This window comes from Microtus pennsylvanicus, chromosome 3 (assembly GCF_037038515.1).
Source record: "Microtus pennsylvanicus isolate mMicPen1 chromosome 3, mMicPen1.hap1, whole genome shotgun sequence".
NCBI classification, from domain to species: domain Eukaryota; kingdom Metazoa; phylum Chordata; class Mammalia; order Rodentia; family Cricetidae; genus Microtus; species Microtus pennsylvanicus.
The window spans coordinates 145,745,843-145,772,765 of NC_134581.1; the positions used below are offsets into that span (position 1 = coordinate 145,745,843).

Consider the following 26,923-nt stretch of genomic DNA (forward strand, 5'->3'; position numbering starts at 1 on the left):
GTCATACACAGGATGACTGCTGGCCAGTGATTTCTTGTTATTTAATTTTGGTTAGTATCTTGTCATTCTATTTAAGGAACTATGATATGTATTTGTAGGCCTGTCTTTGTGTCTTGTTTCACCTATGATACCATCTATATTGTTGATTTTATTAATTATTATCTAAATTTATTGTTGTTTCCTTATAAAATGACAGATTTTCATTATTCTTTTTCAGAAAATTTACTATATTATGAGGTCCCTGAGCATTTCTCGGTTTAGGAAGTGTCTGTGGAGAAACAGTTTTAGTTTTCTCTTCTTGAACTTAGAGGCTTACTTTTTCTCATTTCTTTTTTTTGGAAATGTGTCATATTTTTATTAGAGATCAAACATAGCATATATGCCTTTGTGCACAAATTTAATAACACATAGAAAGTATAGAACATTATCATTGTCCATGCAATCACACAGGTTGTTGGGATCCCATGTTAGGGTGACATCTGTTGGAGTCAAGTCTTGACAAGTTTATATGTTCCACCAGGGTAGGATCATGTGGATTAGAAATGTTAGACAAAAACAAAAAAGAAAGAAAAACACAAAGACACAGAATAGAGTTGGGAAGGTAACCCAGTGAATACTGAATTCTCATTTATGTTCCATATGCTTTATATACCCCAATCCAAAAGCAGGGGAAGAAGACAAGACTTCTTTACCATAATACAAACAAGGAAAAAACAAACTACTTACCTCTACAATACCTGTACCATCAAGTCACTCTCTCCTAAGTTAAGTTGGTTAGGCAGGACACACAGCCACCACACCTGAGGTCAAACATCCTGTAGGTAGATACACCTTGGGTCAAAATCCCTATCATAACCTTGAAGGAGCAAGAATAGGCCTGAATTCAGAACCTTTGGTCAAGGTGAAATGGATTCACATCCATGGGCTCTAGTAACATAAAACAAATGCACATACTTGAGTCATTTTGATTTGGACAAATTTGCAATATATTTAAGATTCTATCATCTGATTCCACTGGAGATATTCTGAATTTTGGCTTAAACTTACCTTTTGTTTTTTAGCTCAATCTTTGAAGTTTGTAGACCTGAAAGTCTGCTTTAAATATTCACTTATCTTAATGTTGATTAATTAATAATATATATGATTATATGTAAGAAAGTAGGATGTTGAAATTTTATTTAACATCATAAGAATAAAATATTTTGATATTTAATAATAATTTTGAAAGATTTATAATGAAAAGTGTTTAATAACTTTCAATTATTTACAGAAGTAGAAAATAGAGTAACACATATTTTCTTAATTATTTGACTTTTATTGTGGTCTGTCTATATTTTACAATCTTTTAAGAAGATTATAATTATTAAGTAAAAATGTCATGTATCATTAAGAAGAGATAAAAGGAGACCAACCATAAGATTCCAAAGAACCAGAGCAAACTTAAGACCAAAGCTGAAGAACTTAAAGCATTACATTTCAAACTATTATTACAAACTCATTATAATAACAAATTATGATCCTGGCATAAAAATAGACTAAAAGGTTAGTAGAATAATGGATAAATCTCCCAAACTATATCCAAACACTTACGGTCAAGTGTAATTTATCATTCTATCAAAAGTTCAATAGGGAAAATATGTTCTCTTCCAGAAATACTATTGTGAAACAGGTTATTCATTTGTAAATAATGAATTGGGGCTCTTCCTTTAAAGTATGCATGAAAGTTGGGTCAAAATGGATGAAAAACTTTAATGTAAAACCTGAAATTACAAAACTATATTTTTAGAAGAAAATGTAGGGCAAATCTCAAATGATTTTGGTTTGAGAATATGTCCTTTTTATTGTTGATAGCTACAATCTCAGAAGTAGAATGAATAGAATGAAAAAATAGACAAATAAGACCACATATAATTAAAAGCACTCCGCATAACAAAGTAACTTGTAAACATGAAAAGAAAACTGAGAGAATAGCTGACTATATCACCAAACACCTTATCTAACAAGGGAATAAATCTAAAGTTTCGTAAGAAATTATTCAAAGCAAAGCAAAATGTAAATAAAAGCAAAACCAAACAGTATGCTCAAACGATAGGTAAAATACTTGAAAATGAAAATGTGTTCATCATTAATATTAGTATTTGAATTTCATAAATTTTTAATTGTTGTATTAGCTGTTTTTTTTTACAGAAAGTATATTTTTCTTTTGATATAGCAACGATTTTTTCATTTTATTTTTTTTAGTTGTTGCACAAAAAAAATTTCCACCTCCTCCCCATTTCCCATTTCCCTCCCCCTCCTCACACACATCGCCCCCCCTCCCCCTACTTCCCTCCCCCTCTCCCCCTCTCTCCCACTCCATTCCCCCTCCCTCTCCAGAATGAAGAACAGTCCAGATTCCCTGCCCTGCGGTAAGTCCAAGGTCCTCCCATTTCTATCCAGGACCAGGAAGGTGAGCATCCAAACAGGCTAGGCTCCCACAAAGCCAGTTCATGTATTAGGATCGAAACCTAGTGCCATTGTCCTTGGCTTCTCATCAGCCTTCATTGTCCACCACGTTCAGAAAGTCCGGTTTCATCCCATGCTTATTCAGTCCCAGTCCCGCTGGCCTTGGTGAGCTCCTAATAGATCAGTTCCACTGTCACAGTGGGTGGGTGCACCCCTAGTGGTCCTGACTTCCTTGCTCATGTTCTCCCTCCTTCTGCTCCTCATTTGGATCTTAAGAGCTCAGTCCGGTACTCCAATTTGGGTCTCTGTCTCTGTCTCGATCCATCGCCAGATGAAGGTTCTAAGGTGATATGCAAGATATTCATCAGTATGGCTATAGGATAGGGTCATTTCAGGTTCCCTCTCCTCAGTTGCTCAAGGTACTAGCTGGGGACATCTCCCTGGACACCTGCGAGTCCCTCTAGAGTCAAGTCTCTTGCCAACCCTAAGATGGCTCCCTTAATCAGGATATGTATTTCTCTGCTCCCGTGTCCACCTTTCCTTTATCCCAACCATCCCATTCCCCCAAGCTCCCCCCATTCTCCCCTTCTCATGTTTCTCACCCCATTTCCCCTTAGCCCCATTCCACCTCACCCCCAAGTTCCCAGGTTTTGCACTGCAATCTTGTCTACTTCCCATATCCAGGCGAATGACTATATGTTTTCTTTGGGTTCACCTTACTATTTAGCTTCTCTAGGATCACAAATTATATGCTCAATGCCCTTTATTTATGGCTAGAAACCAATTATGAGTGAGTACATCCCATGTTCATCTTTTTGGGTCTGGGATACCTCACTCAGGATAGTGTTTTCTATTTCCATCCATTTGCATGCAAAATTCATGAAGTCATTGTTTTTTACTGCTGAGTAGTACTCTAATATGTATATATTCTACACTTTCTTCATCCATTCTTCCATTGAAGGGTGTCTAGGTTGTTTCCAGGTTCTGGCTATTACAAATAATGCTGTTATGAACATAGTTGAACAAATGCTTTTGTCATATGATAGGGCATCTCTTGGGTATATTCCCAAGAGTGGTATTACTAGATCTTAGGGTAGGTTGATCCCGAATTTCCTGAGAAATTGCCACACTGATTTCCAAAGTGGTTGCATAAAATTGCATTCCCACCAGCAATGGATGAATGTGCCCCTTACTCCACAACCTCTCCAGCAAAGGCTATCATTGGTGTTTTTTATTTTAGCCATTCTGACAGGTGTAAGATGGTATCTCAAAGTTATTTTGATTTGCATTTCCCTGATTACCAAGGAGGATAAGCATGGCCTTAAGTGTCTTTTGGCCATTTGAATTTCTTCTGTTGAGAATTCTCTGTTCAATTCAGCGCCCCATTTTTTAATTGGGTTAATTAGCATTTTAAAGTCTAGTTTCTTGAGTTCTTTATATATTTTGGAGATCAGACCTTTGTCTGTTGCAGAGTTGGTGAAGATCTTCTCCCAGTCAGTGGGTTGCCTTTTTGTCTTAGTGACAGTGTCCTTTGCTTTACAGAAGCTTCTCAGTTTCAGGAGATCCCATTTATTCAATGTTGCGCTTAATGTCTGTGCTGCTGGGGTTGTATGTAGGAAGTGGTCTCCTGTTCCCATATGTTGTAGAGTACTTCCCACCTTCTCTTCTATCAGGTTCAGTGTGTTCAGACTGATATTGAGGTCTTTGATCCATTTGGACTTGAGTTTTGCGCATGGTGATAGATATGGATCTATTTTCATTCTTCTACAGGTTGACATCCAGTTATGCCAGCACCATTTGTTGAAGATGCTTTCTTTTTTCCATTATATACTTTTAGCTTCTTTATTGAAAATCAGGTATTCATAGGTCCCTGAGCATTTCTTGGTTTAGTAAGTTTCTGTGGAGAAACAGTTTTAGTTTTCTTTTCTTGATCTTAGAGGCTTACCTTTTCTCATTTCTTGACCTATCTGTGTTTTTTAGTTCTTCATGTTTAATATGGTTAATATATTGATTTTGTGTTTAAAAAAATCTTCTTCTCATATATTGTCAGCTCCACCTTAATTAGCTTCAGCTGTCAACATGATGTAGATTAGAGTCATCTTGAGAGAACATCAGTTGAGGCTTTGCCCAGATCAAAATAGCTACTAACTATGGGAAAATTATGTTGATTGATGATTCATGTGGGAAGGCTCTTCTCTTCCACTCATGGTTTCAATACCCTAAGAATGTGGGACTGAGAGGGTTAAGAAGGCTAACTGAACAAGAAAGAGTGACTAAGCAAGAGCAAAAACCAGTAAACATTTTTCCTTATTGTCTCTTGCCTTCATTTTGTAACTTGAATTTCTATCCTAAGCTTCCACAGTTGTGGGTTGTGATCTGGAAATATCAGTCAAAGAAACCTGTTTATTACCTCACATGCTTTTTTTTAGAGAATTTAATCACAGCAAGAAATGAATAAATTAGGTCAAAATGTGGTACACCAAAAGTGATTTTGTTGCTGGGTAGAATGTGGGAACGTTGTCTTTTGGAGGATTGTGGAGGATATTAGAACTTTAGGTGGCAAAAGGCATAGAAAACTGTACAGAGCTTAATTAACTATTCCTGTAGGACTAGGAATATGGGGGTGTTGAAAGTAATGCACACAGGGGAGCTTGAGTTCATTGGATTTCAGTGGGAAATAGACTTCATGAAAAATATATCTATGGGTCATTTGTATAATATTTTCTTCCCAAATCATTCCAATTTTCTCCATTCCCTGAGAAGTTGAGTAAGGCAAACTTAAAAAGTAGTTGGGAGATTTCTTAGACAAAGCATTGCTTCTGTTGGGTATTTATTACTGATGATTTATTTAGGTCTACAGTGGAAAAAAAATGAGTGATGTGGATAGAAACAAAAAGTCAGTTTTGTGGAGAAAAACAACACTAGGAAGATTCAAATGGCAGTCCTGTCGTGAAAAAGAGGACAAAATTTCAAGAAGTTTAGAACCATTAAAGAGAAGGCCCTTCTTATTATTTGAAGCCTAGGAAGGTAACTTAGGGAAAGATTTCATCTATCTAAGTCTTCAATTTCTCAAAGGCAACCTGATTCCTAATCTGAGAAAGCAACTTCATGCAGAAGCTGCTGGAACTCTGAACCAAGCATAGTAGCATCCATAACAACTTAGAAGCCAAACTGTGTGTGTTGTGGAGGGACCCATGTTGTATTGTTTCTGGAAAAAAGAAAGAAGCAAAATTTATAGGTCATAAATTCTTCCTCTTTAGTTTCAGCTGAACATGGTTTTGTCCATCTGTGTTTGGCAGAGTCAGAAATCCACTGAGGAGACTGTGAAACTTTATTGCATGAAGCTGTGAAGATGAAGACAGAGTTGTATTTTTAGATGATAGGATGTTGTAATACCCAAGCTATGAGATATCTGCCATGGAGAACTACATATAGGAGGTAGATATATACATATATATAATAAATATATAAGGATATATGTATATAATTTTTCATGAATAGTGCTATCTAAGCTCTTTGAAAATGAGTCCCTACCTGTCTGAGGCACAGCTAAATGATTTGTTGTTTGCCCTACTGAGTTTTAGTGTTACCATGAACCAATCTTCCCTCACTGTGTCCACATTTCTCTCTCTCTCTTTTCAAAATTTATTCTTCTTGTAAACACAGGCTGCTTATTCATTTCCCAGGCACCCAGACCTGAATAATCACACAGAAACTATATTAATTACAGCACTGTTTGGCCTACTAGCTCAGGCTTTTTATTAATTTGCTCTTTCATTTTAACCCATTTCTATTAATCTCTGTGTCACCACGAGGCTGTGGCCTACTGATAAGGTTCTGGGGCGTCTTTCTGCTTTGGCAGCTACATGGCCTCTCTTATATTCTGCCTACTCTATTTATCTCTTCCAACCTGGCTATATTCTTCCTTGCCAAAGCAGCTTTATTCATTAACCAATAAAAGCAACACTTATACAGAAGGACATCACACATCACTTTTCTTATAATATATCCCAACTGCAGTTTTTCTGTTCTCCATTTCTCTCAGTCCTCTCCACTACTCCCTTCTCCACCAGATCCACTCAGTCTTCATTTCCTTTCAGAATAGAGCAGACACACAAGAGATATCAATAAAGCCATACATAGCAAATTGAAATTAGACTAGGCACATATCAAAGACTGCATGGGTCAATCTAGTAGGAGAAAAAGGGTTCCAAGAGCAGGCAAAAGAGTCAGAGACATTCCCCACTCCCACTGTTAGGAGTTGCACAAAAATAGCAAGCTACAAATGATAACATATATATAGAGGAATTGGGGCAAACTCCTACAGGCTCCATGATTGCTATTTCAGCCTCTGTGAGCTCCTAAGAGCCCTGCTTAGTTGATTCTGTGGCCTGTGTTCTCCTGTGTCATTTTAGTTAGAAAAAAATATGACTATGAATTTTTTTGAAATTTTTTTCTGTGTTTTTGGGGTGAGATTGTTCTCCATTTCCTGTTATTATTAGGGTTGGTATTTTTCTAGTGTTTCAGATTTCCAGGATGTTATGTTTCAGGAAATTTTTGGTTTAACATTTTCTTTGGTCAATATGTCCATTTCTTTGATCATGCCTTTAAAGTCTGAAATTCTCTGTTCAATGTCTTGTATTCTTTTAGTGAAGCATGCCTCTGTACGTCTTATTAGATTACTTAGATTTTCATTTTCATAATTACTTCAGTTCATATTTTTTAATTGCTCCTATTTCTATTTTAAGGTCTTGAACAGCTTCATTTCTGTCAACTGTTTTTTCATTTACTTTTTGGTTTTCTTTAAGGGATATATTAGTTTTCTCCAATACTTCATTTATCCTTTCTCTACTTTTTTAAAAAAGGGATTCATTTACTTCTTTAAGGACTTCTGTCATCTTCATAAAGTTGGTCTTAACTTAATTGTGCTTCAACTCTATTGGAATATTCAGAGCTTGCAGCAGTAGGATACCTGGAATCTGGTAGTGACTTATTGCTCTGGCTGTTGTTGATTGTGTTTTTATGTTGGTGTCCAAGTATCTGGGTATTAGGAATTTGTGGATCTAGGTACTCATCTCTCAGTTTGTCTTTGTTGCATGGGTGTTATTTTGCTTGGTTTCTATTTGCTTTCTAATTTTCTGCTTTATGTGGCCTATGGTTGAGCAGGTGCTCTCATCCCAAGTTAGAGCTGGAAATCTTACAAATGGTGTCCACCCATGTTTGGGCATGAAAGGAGAGGAGACCATAGGGAATTTGGAGATAGTGTTGATGGGGACTGAGAGACTGAGGAAGGTCAGTTGGAAGGTGGCCTACATAGACTTCTTGCAGATAGTTGAAGTTGAAGGCTACAACACAGAGAAGAGGAGGGAAGTGGGGTTGGGTATAGTGTTGTGGGATTATCAAAAGAATGGAGGAGGTGCACAGACAAGAAACCCATGTGAATTTCTGGTGACTCCCATAGGTTCTGGTCCAGCAGAGAGTCTTTACCTCTGTTTTCCTATCTTTTTTTTTTTTTGGCTGATGTGGCCTGCATTTGAGCAGAGGCTATGCATCTGATATAGGGGTAGGTACATGGTTTTGGTAGTAGCAGCTGTAGGGTTGCTGAAAGATCATGTCTGTGGGAATGTAGGGAGTGTGGAAATTTCATGGGTTTGTGGTCTGCCTATCTGTTCTCACTGGTGTGACATACACATGAGTCTGCCTAAGATGGGAGGTGTAACACAGTCATATTTCTGTTTTTATGAATGGGAATATGCCCTGTGCCATTATATGTTGTAAATCTTTATTTTTTTATTTTACAACATGTGACAGTCAAGAGATTGTCTAAAATGTCAGAAGAGACTTTGGACATTTGTGATGTTTGGGCTGCTACAGATTATAAGGATCATTGAACTTACACTAAATGCATTTTATTTTTATTTGTATTTATTCTTCTCTCATTCTATATATCCTGATTCAATTCTCACCCTCCTCTACTCATTCCAGTTCCTCCTCCACCAAATCCCATTGTCCCAGCTCCACTGCTTCCTTTTCCCTTCAAAAAAAAAAAGAGCAGACCTCCCAGGGAAATCAACCAAATAAATCATACCAAGGTGCAATAAGACTAGGCCCAGACTCTTATTTCAAGGCTAGACAAGGCAATGCAATAGGAAAAGGGTCCTAAGAACAGACAAAAGAGTCAGAGATGCCATGACTCCTACAGTTAGGAGTTTCACAAACACCCCAAGCTAAACAACCATAGCATGTATGCAGAGGACCTGGCACAGAGCCATGAAGACTCTGTGATTGCTACATCAGTTTTCTTTGAGCCACTATATGCCCTACTTAGTTGATTGTGTGGGCCATGTTCTCCTGATTTCCTCAACCACTGAATGCTACAATCCTCACTCCTTCCTTCTACAAGATCCCTACAGCTCAAGCTTATGTTTGGGTAAGGATCTCTGATGGGCTTCCATCAGCCCCTGGAAGAAGCCTCTTTAATAACAAGTAGGCCAGGTGTCAACCTATGATTATAGCAAGAAATAGTTAAGAATCATTTTATTGATATCTTTTCTTGGTCAGCTGTTATTTGGTTCTACCCCTGTTCTCTGAGCCATTCAAGTTCTGGTTCCTGGCCATTTAGGCAGTGTCAATTATGGGTTTCCTCTCACAGTATGAGCTTCAAGTTAGACCAGTCATTTATTGGCCATTAAGAAATCTCAGAGTCACCAGTGCCCCAGCATATCTTGCAGGTGGTACAAGTGGGTTGAATATTTTGTGGCTGGCTTGGTGTCCCAGTCCCACTGGGAGCTTTATGTGGTTACAGAAGATGGCTAGTTCAACCTCCATATGCTTGATTACTAGGAACAGTCACTAGGGTCACTTTTATAGTTTCCAGAATGTTTTCACTACAGTTTCCACATCCCCTGTTAAAAGCTTCTCTATTCCCATCATCTTTCCCTGTTTTCTCCCCATCTGTCCCTTCCTCACTCACCTGATCCTTCCTCTTCCCATCCCCCCTGCCTCCAGTATACCCACAAGATCTGTTCTATTTCTGCCTACCAGGGAGATCCATGCATCTCCCCTAGAGCTGTTGTTACTTAGCCTGTCTGTGTCTATGGATTGTACTGTGATTACTGTGATTATACTTTACTTAACTGCTAATATCCACCTATAAGTGAGTAAATATCATATTTTCCCATGTGATTATGGGCTTCCTCACCTAGGATATTAAAGAATTCAAGAAACTCGACAAGAACAAAGCAAATAATCCAACTATAATGGGAAACACCTCTAAACAGAATTCTCAGTAGAAGAATCTAAAGTGACTGAGAAACACTTGAAGACATGTTCAACATCTTTAGCCATCAGGAAAATGAATATCAAAACAACTTTGAGATTTTATCTTACACCTGTTAGATTTGTTAAGCTCCATAAATCAAGGGGCAGCTAATGCTGGCAAGGACGTGTAGCAAGGGGATTCATTGTACACGTGCAAACTTGTACAGCCAAGGTGGAAATCAACATGCAGTCCTCAGAAAGCTGTGAGTCAATTCACCTTAAGACCCAGCTATACCACTCTTGGACATATATCCAAAAGATCCTACCACAAGGACATTTGCTCAACTGTGTTCAGAGTGGCATGGTTCATAAAAGACAGACTGCTGTATCTGGGAGAGATTGTGTTGATGATTGACGTGGGAAGGCTCCTCCAATGAGGGTGGCAATATCCCTAAGAAAGTGGGTTTGGGCTACAAAAGGGAGCTATCTTAGCATGAATGAAAGAGAGACTAGGCAAGAGAGAAAAAATCTTTGTCCATGGATTTTTGCATTCAACTATTAACTTGATTTTCTATCCTAAGCTCTGAAAATGATGAAGTCAGATTACCCCACTCATTGTCTGAGCTGGTTTTGGTTAGAGGATTTAATCAGAGCAACATAAATGCAAGTTAGGACAAAGAAATGGAAAACCAAAAGTAATATTGTTGCTAGGCAGAACCTGGGAATGATGCCTCTTGAAAGAGTGTAGAAGATATCTAGACTTTCGGTGGTGAAAAAAATATAGAAAGTAGTACACAGAACTAAATTGGCTGTTCTTATAGGACCAGGAAGACAGAAATGTTAAGAAGAATGCCAGAAAGTAGAGACTGAGATCATAGGATTTCAGTTGGAAATTATAGACTCCATAACAGATTAAGTTAGAGGTCATTTGTGTGATATTTTGGCTCCAAAATCTTTCTATTACCTGGAAATTTAGTAAAGCACAATTTAAAAAATGGGCTGATTCCTTAAATGAAATATTGGATCTGTTGGATGGTTATTACTGATGATTCATTCAGGTCTACAGTAAAAAGAAAACACGTGGGGCTGAAATAAATGAAAATGAAAAGGTAGTTTCAGGTGGCAACCAATTACTGAAAGAAGCAGGGATTTTCAAGGAGTTTATTACTATTATAGATAGGCCCTTGCCATGGAATGGAAGTCTAGCAAGGTGCTCCAGGAGTAAGACTCCATCCACATAAACCTTCAATTTATGTAAGGAGTAAGCAAAGTGATTCCTAATCCCAGGAAGCAATTTCATACAAAATCTGCTACACCTGTGGTCCAAGTGTGTTAGTTTCTGTCAATTAAGAAGTTAAGCTTTTCAGGATCACTCATCATGTGCTGGTCCTGGAAACAAGAAAGAGTCAAAATTTAGGGTACTGGGTTTTTAGTTTGTGGTTACAATTCAGCATTGTTACTGGCATCCATGTTTGGCAGAGACAGAAACCCAGTGAAGAGATTGTGAGAGTTCATACCATGAAGCTATGAGGACAAAACCTGTTGTTGTTGTTTTTACTCTTTTGGAGGTCTGCCACCCAGCTCTCAAAAAGTGGCATACACTGAGGCTTATTTTTATTATAAATTTCTGGTCTTAGGTTGTCTTATTTCTAGCCAGCATTTCTAAACTAATTGTCCCATCTACCTTTTGCCTCTGGGTTTTTTTTTCTTTCTCTATTCTGTATAAATTTTATTTACTTCTTATTCTGTGGCTTGCTGTGCATCTGAGTCGCTGGCCCATGCTTTTCTCCCCTTTTCTTGGTCATCCGTCCTTTTTTTCCTCCAAGATTTCTCCTCCTGTTTATTGTTTCTGCTTGCCAGCCCTTCTTATACTTTTCTACTAAGCTACTGACTGTTCATTAGGCCAAATAGGTATTTTAGACCAGCCCAGTATCATAGCTTCACAGAATTACACACATACAACATAAAAGAATTCAACACATATTTGTATCATTGAAACAATTGTTTCACAACATAAACAAATATAACACATCTTACAATAATATTCCACAACAGCCAGGGTTGTATTTTGATACAGCCTAGGTTGCATTTTGATACCACAAGATATTGAGATGCCTAAACTATAAAACATCTTCTGTGGAGAACTAGCTGAATATAGGGAGTGAAATTAACCACAGAGATATATGAAAAGATGCAGGGCTGGGTGGTAGTGGTGCATGCCTTTAATCCCAGCACTCGGGAGGCAGAGCAGGTAGATCTCTATGAGTTCGAGGCCAGCCTGGTCTACAAGAGCTAGTTCCAGGACAGGCTCTAAAGCTACAGGAAAACCCTGTCTCAAAAAAAAAAAACAAAAAAAAAAGAAAAATAGATGCAGGGATAGGGCCATCTAAGCCCTTTGAAACTGAAGCCTTGTGTATCTGAGACAGAGCTACAGGATTTGATATTTGTCCTGCTGTGCTTCAGTCTTGCCTTGGTTCAATCTTCTCTCACTATGTCTCCATTTCTCTATTTTGGAATGTAAATAGTATTCTATATTCTATACCATTGTATGTTGGAAAGATGTAACTTGTTTTCTGATTTTTACAAGATGTTATTTGCTGTGGGACACTGGTCTTGTACCTTGCAAAGATTTGTCACTTGTATTAGTTTAATAAAATGCTGATTACCAGTAACCAGGCAGGAAGGATATGTGGGGTGATGAGAACAGGTGAATTTTGGGAAGAGGAAAGGCTAAGTCTGCAGTCATCACCCAGACATAGAGGAAACAAGATGAGAATGCCTCACTGATAAAAGGTACCAAACCATGTGGCTAACACAGACAAAAATTATGTACTAATGTAAGATGTGAGAATTAGTTAATAAAAAGCCTGAGCTAATAGGCTAACCAGTTTATAATTAATGTAGACCTCTGTGTGTTTCTTTGGGATTGAATGACTGAGACCAGGTAGGACAGAAACCTCTGTCCACAAGTCACTGTCAAGTGATTGTTTTGAGCATCAGAAGAGACTTTTAACATTTGAAAAGTGTAGGGGCTATTGCAGACTATGAGTATCATTGAAATGACTAAATTAATTTTCTTCTTGGATGACCATAAGCCTCTAGTGACCCAGGTTAGAATTTAATTGATTGAATGAAAACCTCCCAGATAAGATGATGTATTTTAACATGTGCCTCTTCTTGGTAACTTTCATTTGATTGCTTGTGAAATTATTAGTAGGAGGAGCCTCTCTGGATGGAATCTTTCATTGGGGCTGTGATATGATGTAGTAAAGAGGGCTACTTGTTTGTTCCCAGCTGCTCAGCCCTGAAATAATCACACAGAAACTGTATTAATTAAATCACTGCCTGGCCTTTTAGCTTTAGCTTCTTATTTAAGGCTAACTGTTACATTTTAATTTAACCCATTTCTATTAATCTGTATAACACTATGTGGCTGTGGTTTACCAGCTAAAGTTCCCAGAATCTGTCTCTGGCAAGGCTACATAACTTCTTTCTGACTCTGCATTCTTCCTCCCAGCATTCAGTTTAGTTACCCCCCCCCCACCTAAGTTCTGCCCTATAGCTCTGCTATAGGTCCAAAACAGTTCCCTTATTAAACAATGATAATCACAGCATAGAGAGAGGAATTCCATATCACCTCCCAATTCTTCAACTCCATCAGAGACTCCAGAAGGATATAATATTACGTAGGTAAACAGGAAGTATATTGTAAGCAACTTCCAAAACTCTAGAAATGACAAAGACATCTTGTTGCCTGTACAGTCACCCAAAGTTCTTCTGTGTTGTTGGGGGCATCCAGTCTTCAGCTCACGGGTCCATACTATCAAGCAGACTTTTCCATAAAGTAGGAAATTTGAAGAACTGTTCTGCCTTGCAATGGAAAAGTCCATCAGTTGCCTTCTTCTGTGTCCTGCAGAATGTCTAGCAGATGCTTTCATGAATCAGGAACCCTGTGAGTCCTGCATGTCTAGTTCATCAAGCAGTCCAGCCTAGAGCAGTTTCTTGCCCAAATGGCTAACAAACTCCATAAGGAGCCTCTTCAATGCTGATTATCCTCTTGAAGTAGATTGGTGCTGCCAGGAGCAGATGTGTCTCATTGTCATGAAAAGTCTTAAGCTCTTAAAACATTTTAAAGGTCATATTGTGAAAGTCTCTGAAAGATTTGAAGAATCCCTATCTATCTGAAATACATTTCTATACATCGAGAAAATCTAACTAACATGCTACTATTACTATTATAGATGACTCTCTATTTACCTATATTTTAATTATACATTACATTTTTAAATGAGCTAGACAAATACAATGCCTTAATCAAGAGCAGAAATGCATATAATAAAATTGACCTTAAATTAGTATCAATAAACCAAGATCCATACCAATGCAAATATCTATAGCATATTCCCTTTTAAATGTAAACAAACATTTATGAACAGTATTTGGGAATATGGGCATAGTTCTCTTCAAACTGCTTCCTGCTCTTTATTTGGTGAAGTAATTTTTTGGGTGTGTTCATAGTGACCTTTTGGGCAGTCTTGCTTCATCAAACCACATTAGTCTGGAGGGATTCCACAGGTTCTCATCCTTTGTGGGAAAAAAAAGGAAGAACCTCCTTTGCAAAGCAACAAATCCTTAGACCCAAATTCTGAAGACATGATACCTTTAAAATATATATGTTGGTTACTTAGCTCCTTTACAGCCAAAAAAATTAAAGAAAACACAATAATATACATAATCCAGAGACTCTGTATATAGTCCATGTTTATGTGGCTTATTATTTTATTCTATTACTTTTTAATATTTATTTTATTATCTTTACTCCTTTAATTTATGATTGTCTATACTCTGTTTCTTTAAAGACTTTGTTTCATTTTTATAAACCATTTACTTCTTTTTATAACTTTCTATATTTTTCTTCTCTCTCCCAAGCCTATGTACATTTTTTAAACACACCATGTCTCATTTAGAGGTCTTTTATGTATGAATCTGTCCTATTGTGTGTCTGTAATTCTTTACTGTTTAGGAGCGCTTCTTAAAATGCTAAGCACTTTGGAACTTAAGCTGTGCCATTGGTAGAGCAAATACGGCCTGCCTGCTTGCTCCATCCAGTCAACATGGCATAGGCATGCTTGCTGCCTCTGAGAGCCATGTACATTGCCCCATTTTCAGGCATATAGGGGATCTAAGTTGCCAGTAGCAATCTGCTCACAGATCCCATAGCTGGTCCTCCAGAAAGTCAGAGTTCACGGTGGCAGCACAGTCCAGAAAGCCGGCATTCCAAAATGGTGCAGGTTTTTTTTCCTGCTATCTCTGAATCAGAAAAAACTCTCTTAAAGGAACCGCAGCATGTCACCAGTAAGCAAACCCCATTTGGGGAAATAAATGTGGCTAAACTTTATTTATTTAGTGTCTAGAATTCTTTTCCAAGCTCTCTAAGATTTTAAGTGGATTTTAGTTGGCCACAGAAGCACCAGTTTGTTGTGGGAAGCCACTTGTTAGTTCCCAGCTGCTCAGCCCTGAAATAATCACACAGAAACTGAATTAATAAATCACTGCTTTGCCCATTAGCTCTAGCTTCTTACTGGCTAACAGTTACATATTAATTTAACCAATTTCTATTAATCTGTATATTGCTATGTGACTGTGGCTTACGTAAAATTCTCAGCATCTGTCTCTGGAGGGGCTCCATGACTTCTCTCTGACTCCACCTTCTTTCTCCTAGCATTCAGTTTAGTTTTCCCCACCTAGCTAAGTTCTTTCCCATAGCTCTGCTTAAGCCCAAAGCAGTTCCTGTATTAACCAATGATAATCACAGCATACAGAAGAGAATCCCACAATATGAGTTTCTGTAGCCTCAACCCATTTCCTGTTCTTTGTGCCTACCATGTTGTGGTTGAAACTAATCAGTCAGCTTTCTTCTTTTGCTGTCATAACTTCCCCACCATCATAAATTCTAACACTAAATCACACAAGATCAGTAGAATTAGCTGCTATTTGGTGCCTAGGTGGTTTAATAGCCCACTGTTTTCATTTTTGTTTGTTTATTTTTAGAGACAAGGTTTGTCTTTGTAGCCCTAGCTGTCCTGAAACTAGCTCTATATACCAGGCTGGCTTCAAACTCAGAGATCTTTTGACTCTGACTCCCAAGTGCTGGGATTAAAAGTGGGCCAGCATTCATGGCTTTTATTTTAATATTGTTGTATGATGGTTCCTATCAAGCATATGCTATTGTACTGAGCTTCACCCATATCTTGAATTTTAAAATTTGTCAGAAGGTTTCATTATGTTTCCCAGAATGGCATGTATTCATGACATTAATACTGCCTGTGCCTTCTGAGTCATTGGATTGCAGGTGCATAAACTTCTTCCTGCCTGTTTTGTTTGTTTTGAATTTTTATTTTAAAAAGAATATTTTTGTAGTAGGAGGAGGGTGGCCCTTTGTTCCCTTCTTGGTGACGAAGATGGGATTGCTTGTCGTCCTGGCTAGCTTACACCCAAAATAATCACACAGAAGCTGTATTAATTTAAACACTACCTGGTTCATTATCTGTAGCCTCTTATTGGCTAACTCTCATATATTGATTTAACCCATTTCTAGTAATCTGGATATCACCACAAGGTTGTGGCTTACTGGGAAAGATGCAGCATGTCTGATATTGGCACCTCCATGGTGGTTCTCTATGACTCTGCCTTCTTCCTTCCAGAATTCAATCCTGTTTACTCTGTCTACCTCTACGTATTTTACCTGTATGCATGGATATGCACCATGTGAGTACCTGGTCTTTACATTGATCAAAAGATGGTATTAGAAACCCTATGCTGGGAACAATGGATAGTTATGATCCCCCATGTAAGTCCTTGAGCCCACCTGTATGCAAGACCAGGAGGACTATTTACTGTTGATCTATCTTTCCTGCTCTGTGTTGATTATTTATAATCAGCATATTAATTGCTATTGTTTTCATTTGTCAATTTGTAACTTTAAACACACAGTGCTTTTAGTAAAATCTTATTTACATTGCAGTTAAAATTGGGACACTTCAGGTTTCTGGTAGATGAATAAAGAGTTCAAGTGAATGCATAACTCTTTGTAGAAACTTCAGCAAAACCCTATGAGTTATTTCTTTTATATTTGTTTGATATTTTTCATGTGAAACAGATATTTAATATGTATTTCTTGCTGTCCTAGAAGTGATTGCATAGACTAGGCTGGTATTCAACTCAGAGGAAGATAGATATACATGCCTCTGCCTTCTGAGTACAAGGATTAGAGGTATGATTCAATACATCTGGCTTTTTCATCTTATTTTTCTTTTTGTAGGTAGGAATTAATCTTTCATACAGTTTCTCTTATCTGTACTCTGTACTCTTGATCTGTTTATATATCTTTCATTGTTGGTTAGTAGGCATTTCTCTTGTAAGGTGATATCCCATTCAAAGGGTCAGAAATGACAGAGGTGAGCCTCCTATTCATTTTGCTTCTAAAGTGACTTGGTGATTAAATTATGATGTCTGTGTCATGGAATAAGTATGGGGAGCACCATAATTATATGACTATACTGTCAAAGAAGTATACCTTTACAGTGTTGTCAGAATCATGCTTTTGGTTGTACACATGTATGGCATATTTTAGAATACAGTGACCTATGATGATGTGCATGTCGACTTCAATTGGGAAGAATGGACTTTGCTGGATCCTTCGCAGAAGAATCTCTACAAAGATGTGATGGTGGAGACCTACAGAAACCTCACTACTATAGGTAGGGCTGAATTGTCTTTCATGTTTCAAATAAGGGGACAACTATTCATTGGTTAATGGTGCTCTTTTGTAATATGATTGAGAAAGAAGAATGGGGTAAATAAATCAGGCATGGTTGTAAAGTTTGCTACAAATGGTAGCTAAATTTTTTTTACAATTTTTAATATATAATGTCTGGCACTATATTTTAGGATACAGTTGGGAAGACCATAATGTTGAAGAACATTGTCAAAGTTCTAGAAGACGTGAAAGGTAATTTTCATTTATAAATATACAAATATACCTCTGAAGAATTGTAATACATCCTATATGTTTTAAACAAAAGCAGCAGTGTATATAATAACATGCATTGATAATTATTAAATTCTCACAAAATCATATACCTTAATTTCAGATAGGTGAACTGCATTTACAAGTCATTCTTTTAAGAAAGAAGTCAAGGAAACAATGTCTTAACTTATATCACCATTTGAATCATAATACAATGAGAACTATACTGTAAAATTGTCTGTTTATTTCATATTATTCATATTATAAAAGATATACATGTTGAAAAGATGATAAGTATATCTCTAAAACTCTATTACACTAATAGTCCATAGAAAAGGTAGTTTAACCCATATACTTGTGACTGTGTTAAGTTTAGTGAGGGGGCAGTTAGAGTCATGAATCAAGGGGCAGCTGTTGTGGAGAGGCCTTAATTCAGATGCCACAAGTCTATGAGGACATAAAGTGTGAACTCAATGTGGAAATCTTGTATTCGTTATTCTTCCTTTACTAGGTATATCATATGTAACTCTGGATACAAGCCACATGAGCATAGGGATGTGAAAAGATATAGCATACTTCTCTCTCAGAACAAACAGAAGATATGTAGCAGTCTCCGTGTTGACTATACTTGTTGAATTTGATGTAAAAGTATACAAGTAATTAGTTTTATAGCCTCATTGTTAATATATCAACCATCTCACATTTCAGAAAAGCACCATGAGTACTAGGACTGTATAAATATTTCTGTTTGTCCAAGCTCACTTAGCAAATGTAGTATCACTCACAGTAGAGGAAACATTATGAATGCAATAAGAGTGGTAAAGCTCTGAGTTTTTTCAGTTCTCTTCAAATACACGAAAATTCTCATGTAGAAAAAAGATTCTGTGAATGTGAATCATGTATCTTCTAAGATGAAAAGCAAGCCTTAATGGGGAAAAACAAAATTGTAAACATGGTAATAAAACGTTAACATATAATTCCTCTTTAAAATAGGACTAAATTGTAAAATTAATTCATGCAGATAAAAAATTCAACAATGTATTAAATGTAGTAATGCTTTTACATGTACCATTATCATTGTAGGCATGAAAAAAGTCAAACTAGAGAGAAAACTTCTGCATATACTCAATGTATTAAAGCCATTACATGTGACAGTCATCTTCACATGCCTGAAAAAACACATACTAGATTAAAACCCTATGAAGGAAATGAGTGTGGTCAAGCCTTTTCACATCACAGTCATCTTCAAATGCATAAAAAGACATACACTGGAAAGAAACCCTATGAATGTAACCAGTGTGGTAAAGCCTTTGCATGTCACAGTAATCTACAAAGGCATGAAAGAAGCCATACTGGAGAGAAACATGAATGTAATCAGTGTGGTAAAGCCTTCGCACATCACCGTGATCTTCAAAGTCATGAAAGAACCCATACTGGAGAGAAACCCTATGAATGTAACTTGTGTGGTAAAGCCTTTGCATGTCACAGTAATCTACAAAGGCATGAAAGAAGCCATACTGGAGAGAGGCCCTATGAATGTAATCAGTGTGGTAAGGCCTTCACACGTCACAGTCATCTTCAAAGTCATGAACGAACCCATACTGGAGAGAAACCCTATGAATGTAATCAGTGTGGTAAGGCCTTCGCACGTCACAGTGATCTTCAAAGTCATGAAAGAAGCCATACTGGAGAGAAGCCCTATGAATGTAATCAGTGTGGTAAAGGCTTTGCATGTCACAGTTACCTCAGAAAGCATAAAAGAACCCATACTGGAGGGAAACCCTATGAATGTAACCAGTGTGGTAAAGCCTTTGCATGTCACAGTTACCTCCGAAAGCATAAAAGAACTCATACTGGAGAGAAACCATATGAATGTAATCAATGTTTTAAAACCTTTGCACATCATAGTACTCTTCAAACACATGAAAGAAGCCATATTGGAGAGAACCCCTATGAATGTAACCAGTGTGGTAAAGCTTTTGCATATCACAGTCATCTACAAAGGCATGAAAGAAGCCATACTGGAGATAGGCCCTATGAATGTAACCAGTGTGGTAAAGCCTTTGCATGTCACAGTCATCTACAAAGGCATGAAAGAAGCCATACGGGAGAGAGGCCCTATGAATGTAACCAGTGTGGTAAAGCCTTTGCATGTCACAGTCATCTACAAAGGCATGAAAGAAGCCATACTGGAGAGAAACCCTATGAATGTAATCAGTGTGGTAAGGCCTTCGCACGTCACAGTGATCTTCAAAGTCATGAAAGAAGCCATACTGGAGAGAAACCCTATGAATGTAATCAGTGTGGTAAAGGCTTTGCATGTCACAGTTACCTCAGAAAGCATAAAAGAACCCATACTGGAGGGAAACCCTATGAATGTAACCAGTGTGGTAAAGCCTTTGCATGTCACAGTTACCTCCGAAAGCATAAAAAAACTCATACTGGAGAGAAACCCTATGAATGTAATCAATGTTTTAAAACCTTTGCACATCACAGTATTCTTCAAACACATGAAAGAAGCCATATTGGAGAGAACCCCTATGAATGTAACCAGTGTGGTAAAGCCTTTGCATGTCACAGTCTTCTACAAAGGCATGAAAGAAGCCATACTGGAGAGAGGCCCTATGAATGTAATCAGTGTGGTAAGGCCTTCGCACATCACAGTAATCTTCAAAGTCATGAAAGAAGCCATACTGGAGAGAAACCTTATGAATGTAATCAGTGTGGTAAAGCCTTTGCATGTCACAGTAACTTCCGAAAGCATAAAGGAACACATATTTGATAGAAACCCTATGAATGTAACCAGTGTGGTAAAGCCTTTGCATGTCACAGTCATCTCCAAAGGCATGAAAGAACCCATATTGGAGAGAAACATTGTGTATGTAATTAGTGTGGTAAAGGCTTTGTTTATCATAGTCATCTTCAAAGACATACTAACACATACTGAAGACAAACCCTATGAATGTAATGAGTGTGGTAAAGCCTTTGTACGTCACAGTACTCTTCAAATGCATAAAATATCACACTGGGGATAAACTCTATGAATGTAATCAGTGTGATAAAGCATTTGCATGTATGAATAATCTAAATCATGAGAAAAAATTATACTGCAGAGAAACCCTACAAATGTATTCAGTGTGGTAAAATTTGTGCTTTATATAGGAGTAAAATTTTTGTGCGCAGCAATCTTTTAAAATCTTTGCATATTACAGTAGACATTGACTACCTGAAATAAAAAAGAGGACCTCTTATTATACAGTATTTGGTCAGATCTTTAGCCAAAACATTTATAATCAGCTACACAGTGATTTGGTATTCCCCTCTGTATGCTGTGAATATATTTTGTTGCCTTTGTTTAATAAAAATAGCTGCTTTGGGTCTATGGCATGGCAGAATAGAGCAAGGCAGGAATTCCAAGCAGAGATAGAGGGGAAAAGAAAGTGGAGTCAGACTCCACGTCCTGGAATCTTACTGGTAAATCACTAGTCTTGTGGTAAAATACAAAATAATAGGAATGGGTTAATATAAGATGTCAAAGTTAGTTAATAAGAATTCTAAGCTAGCTGGGCGGAGGTGGTGCATGCCTTTAATCCCAGCACTAGGGAGGCAGAGACAGGCGGATCTCTGTGAGTTTGAGGTCAGCCTGGTCTACAAGAGCTAGTTCCAAGACAGGCTCCAAAGCCACAGAGAAACCCTGTCTCAAAAACCAAAAAAAAAAAAAAAAAAAAGAAAAGAAAAAAAAAGAAATCTAAGCTAATAGGCCAAGCAGTGTTTTAATTAATATAGTTTCTGTGTAATTATTTTGGGTCCAGGCAGCCAGGAATGAACAAGGATCTTCTGCCTACAACACAGTGCTATTTCTTCTGTAGAAATAAATTTGACAGTGTTAATCTTTTCAAGCATTATGATGTCATTTTTATACTGTTTGTATTTACAAACTCATGGTAAAATGAATTTATGAATTTATGAAGTCCTATGTGTAGGGTAAATGGGCCAGCTAAGGAAACACATCCTGACTCTGAAATCAGAGCCAGTGAAATACATAATTTTGACTCTGAAACTGGAGACAAAGGAATACATCCTGACTCTAAAACCAAGACAAGGAAATACACTTTGTTTCTGAATCCAGAGCCAATGAAAGAAACACCTGACCCTGAAACCAGACTTAAAAGACTATAAAAGGCAAGTGACAGAACACACTTTGACCCTAAAACAAAAGCCAAAGAAACACACTCTACCCTTGACCAACTGAGCACAAAACCAGCTAATCCCTAAGCTCAAGATCTACCAACCTCTGAGCATGAAATCCAGCCAATCTCTGCATTGTTCAAGATCAGGGATTGACATCTAACCAATTCCCACTCTGAGAATCTTCTCCCTGGGAACACTCTATGACTAAGAAGTCCTATATAAGTTCTGTACATGTTCAGTTGGCTTCTGCCCTGGCAAGACAGCCCCTCTCCTGGATTCTTCCCTTCCAAATAAATTTCTTGAATGAGTTTTGGGTGAAGACCTTCACTGTAGTGGTAAGAAACTTTGTAGTAGATTGGAACAGAGAAGCTTTGGTCACCTCTGCTGGCAAACTCCCTTAAAGGAGCAGGGCAGAAGTAGCAACTCTTCACCAAAGACTGCAACATTTCTGCAAGTTTCCCATTAACTCCATTGAAGCAGAGAAGTAACAATTTGGGCTGAAGCTGAGAAAAAAATGGGCATCTCTGTTAGGAAACTCCCTAGTGGAGTGGAACAGAAAAGCACTGGGCACCTCTGCTGGGAAACTCCCTTAGGGAAGTGGAACAGAACAGCCATGGGCATGTCTGCTTTGAAGCTCTCTTAGCAGAATGAAGCAGGGTCCAGCTGTGATGGCTCTTTTGGAGAGGAGCAGTATTGCTACATCCTGCATGGAGAACATCTCCCACTGGAACACAGCCTCACATATAGCCGGACTTCCCAATAGCCAGTATTTGTCAGGGACCATCTTTGACAAGTATACCAGTTACCACGGTAGGGGTATGGGGATTAGAAAAATAAGTAAAGAGAATGAAGACATGTAGTAATAAGAGCAGCAGGGCTGTGTCCCCAACACCCCAGCTGCCTGCTCGGCTAGCTTATGCCCCGAAATAATTACACAGACACTGTATTCATTTAATCACTGCTTGGCCCTTTAGCTCTGGCCCTTACTGGCTAATTCTGATATACCGATCAACCCATCTCTAATAATCTGTGAGCACCGGTCTTACCGGGAAGATTCTAGGTCGGAGCTTCATCGCGTGTGTCTGCCTGGGAGCGGGGCATGGCGTCTCTCTGAGGCGTCTGCTCTGGAGAGGAGAGCTGTCGAGTCTGACCTCACTTCCTCTTCCTCCCGGAATTCTGTTCTGTTTCCTCCACCTACCTATGTCCTAACCAATAAAATGGGCCAAGGCAGTTCCTTTATTAGCCAATGACCTTCCTCCATCAAAGACACAAGTGAAAATAATAAAACAGAAGCATAGGATAGTACTGGCAGGGAGTTCCAGTGAATACTGTAAATCTGCCTGCATTTAATTTCCCATTATGTTTATACCCCAATACAACAGGGGGAAGAAGACAAAAGACTGCTTTAACACAATGCCAAGGACAACTAGAACAGTTACTTGCTTCAATACTTTGATTCATCAAGTCCTTAATTACTGAGAAAAACATTCTGTTATTCAGGCAGTGAACCGACCCTAGACCAAGGATCCTAAAGGCAGTCATTCCTTAGGCCAAACATCTTAATTCAAAAGAAGGAGCAGAAGTAATTTTATAATTCTCTCACCTTTGCTCAAGGGGGAGTGGATTTATCTGCCTAGGCCCTCTTAAAGTCCAAAACACAAAACAACCACACCTTAGGTCAGGGTGTGTAGCCATACCTGTTAACAACTTTGCCACCCTGAAACTGACCTTCAGACAAGGTGGAAATAGGCTCATGGTTTGGGGCCTCTACAAGGATACCTTTTCTTCTCATAGCTGTAGGTATCCAGTACACTTTTCTTTCACAACTGTAGGTATGGCCTGACTTCTACCAACCAGGCTACCATTTTCTTCAGAGCCCTAGGTATCAGGCTACCTTCCCTCCACAGCTTCAGTTATAGCCAGACTTCTCAACAGTCAGGATTCCTTTCTCCTTATAGCTGTAGGTTTCCAGTATACTTTCCCTTCACAGCTGTAGGTATGTCCCGACAGGACAGTGAGGGTACCTTTCTCTTTAGAGCTATAACTATTCAGAATACCTTTTCTCCACAGTTTCAGGCATAGCCTGACTTAATAACAGTCAGGGTATCTTTCCTATCAGCTATAGATATCCAGGATTGTAATTTGAGACTGTTCAGGAAGTTTCTGGAGCCATCTAGACACAAATAGTCACACAGAAAATATATTAGTTACAACACTGTTTGGTCTGTTAGCTCAAGATTCTTATTGACTAATTCTTACATCTTAAATTAACCCATTTCTGTTAATCTCACTATAGGCTGTGGCTTATCAGTAATGTTCTGTTCTGGCATCTTTCTGCTTGAACAACTACATTTCTTTTACTCCACCTATTCTCTCTCTCTCTCTCTCTCTCTCTCTCTCTCTCTCTCTCTCTTCCAGCCTGACTATATTCTGCCCTGCTGTAGGCCAAAGCAACTTTTTTTAACCAATGGTAATAAATCATGTTCACAGAATACAGAGGGGAATCCCACATCCCAAGATTGTAGCGGCGTAAATGAATGCAGACAGATTGTAAAAATATATATAGTTTTAATGTAGAAATAGACTTACAGAACCACCATTCCCGCGGAGACCAGGAAAGCAGAAGCGACAGCTCAGAGCACGCTCGCCAAATTTAAAGGCAGACATTAGCCCTAGGCGAACACGCCCCCTAAGGGGTGGGACTTATCCCTACATCTCCCCTTTTTGTCTAAATAATACAGAACTAAACCAAATACAACTACATACAATAACAACAAATAATAAATATAACAAACAATATTGAGAACAAAAGCTTTGCTAAACATTCTATCTCAAGGAGTCCAAATAATGTAAAGAGTAACTACAATTATATAATCTTCAACTCAGTCAAAGATCTGAGAAGGGAATAAACACTACTCAACAAACGAGATATATCCAAAATGTGCAACAATTGACAGAGACAACTGACTACCTGGGCAATCACCCAAAGTCTCGTTTGCAATGTTGAGTCAACCAATTTTGGCTAAGGCCTAACATAACTGACATACCATTATTAAAAGCAAGGAACTTTTCAAAACTATCTTACCCTGTCTTGGCAGGATATGACAGTCCCGTTTTATCCATTGATGCATGCTCTGTATCTGTGTCAGTGGTTGAGGTATGGGCATTTCTTTGCCCAAAGGCCAGTTCTGCCAAATAGAAAGGCTCCAGGTGGAGTGTCTTTGGTGCTCAACATTCTCTCGGGAATAGAGTGGTGTTGCCAGGAGCAATTGTGTCTCACTATCACGAAACTCTGAGTTAGATTAAAGGCCATTTTCTACAGCTCTTTGAAGAGGTTGAAGATTATCTGTCTATACTGACGATAATCTCTATAAATCTAAAGAACCTGATTAGTCTGATTATAAATGACAAACTTAGATGACTATTTATCTATATAATTCTCAATATCTATCTAACTTAAAGACTAAGACAATAAACAACTGTGTAACAAATGAGGATAATGACCTCCAAATATAAACACTGTACAAATATACATTGCAATATGGCAAATATATATTAATACACAAACATTATATAATTTTCTTAATCAGAGGTAGAAATGTACATTGCAATGTGGTAAATATTTACAATATATATATATCAATACAATATATGTCAATACATAAAAATGTTTTAAACAGACATAGAAACATGCATGCATACAATAGTCAATATAATTTAACTTTGTTTCAATATACAAGAATTGATACCAATATATTTGTCTAAAAGCAGTAACTCACAATTATAAATCTATTATCACATCATTCCCTCTTTTTTTTTTTCAAAATGATCCCTGAGCTTATAAAATTCCTCCCCCAACCTCCCATCCCCTAAATGATGTCCCTAAACCCAGGGGTAAACTTTACTGGGAAAGGGGACGTCGTCCTCTAGAATTACTTCCAGCTCTCATGGGGGCAAAGTTCTTTCTGGGGGATCCTGTGAAAGTAAAATGATGGTTAAATTTCAAGATCAATGTCTTTTAAAATTGCAAATAGTCTCTGAGTATTTTGTGAAGGTCTGGCCAGAATGTTGTACAAGATGTGCACCATTTCAGCTAACCAAGTTGGGATCGTCTTGTGCAGCTGGTATCCAAAACAGGTCTTGTAGTAGTGCTATCAGTATCATGACGTCATATCAGCCAGGTAGAGTTGTTGTTGTGGGGCCCCATCTTCTTCCTGGAAACTTCAAATGTCACTTCAGGAAAAACTCATTGTTCATTGTGAGAAACCTAAACATTAATCATATAGACATATATATATATATATACATACATATATATATTCAATAAAAGGCATGATAGATATATTCAATGAAAAATATAATAGATATGAAGAAAACCAAAGATGTTTTCTAAACTCATATTTCTTTCTGTCTCATATCATGGCTCTTGACATGAGACAGAAACTCCAGAAACTCTGGGTTTTTCTCTTACTAACAGGCTTGGAATTGGAGAGGGACTGAGCCAGAGTCCAACTTCAAAACCAGCTCTATATATTTATGAAGAAATGTTTAATAAGACATATAAATAAAAATTAATACTTACAAAACGTGTCCATCCATCAGTAATTAAATATTCAGGGTCCCTCAATTTCTTTGAAGATGAGTATTTTCCTGTGGAGATAAGAAAAGAACCCTGCCTCCAACCTATCTGTATTTCTTACCATCAGTATGTTCGCCATCCTTATGAAAGAATTGTTATTTATCTTTTCCAAGTGGCTTCTCTTCTTCAAACCGAACCTTTATTAATTTTGATGGTATCCACAATTTTTCCTCACCTGTGGAGATAAGAGCAAAACCTCTTCCCCAACGTAGCACATATCCTGGCTTCCATTGTGAGGTCAGCACATCCTTGAAATAAACTGGTTGATTTAGTTCAGTAGACTTTTCCATTATCCAATGTCTTTCTGCAGCCGTTGTTCCTTTCTCATTAGCGTTGAGAAAATTCAAGGTTAACAAAGC

At 37.9% G+C, this 26,923-nt stretch overlaps 1 protein-coding gene across 1 annotated transcript in view; it reads left to right on the forward strand.

The window, feature by feature from the left end:
• LOC142847385 (uncharacterized) overlaps window positions 1-20,516 on the forward strand; it is a 31,101-nt gene extending 10,585 nt beyond the window's left edge. Inside the window, exons 2-5 of the mRNA XM_075968092.1 lie at window positions 17,339-17,465; window positions 17,656-17,716; window positions 18,246-18,291; window positions 19,032-20,516. Of these exons, the coding sequence (XP_075824207.1) occupies window positions 17,339-17,465; window positions 17,656-17,716; window positions 18,246-18,291; window positions 19,032-20,516 (1,719 nt within the window). The remainder of the gene's footprint in view (window positions 1-17,338; window positions 17,466-17,655; window positions 17,717-18,245; window positions 18,292-19,031) is intronic.
• The last annotated feature ends 6,407 nt before the right edge of the window (window positions 20,517-26,923 follow it).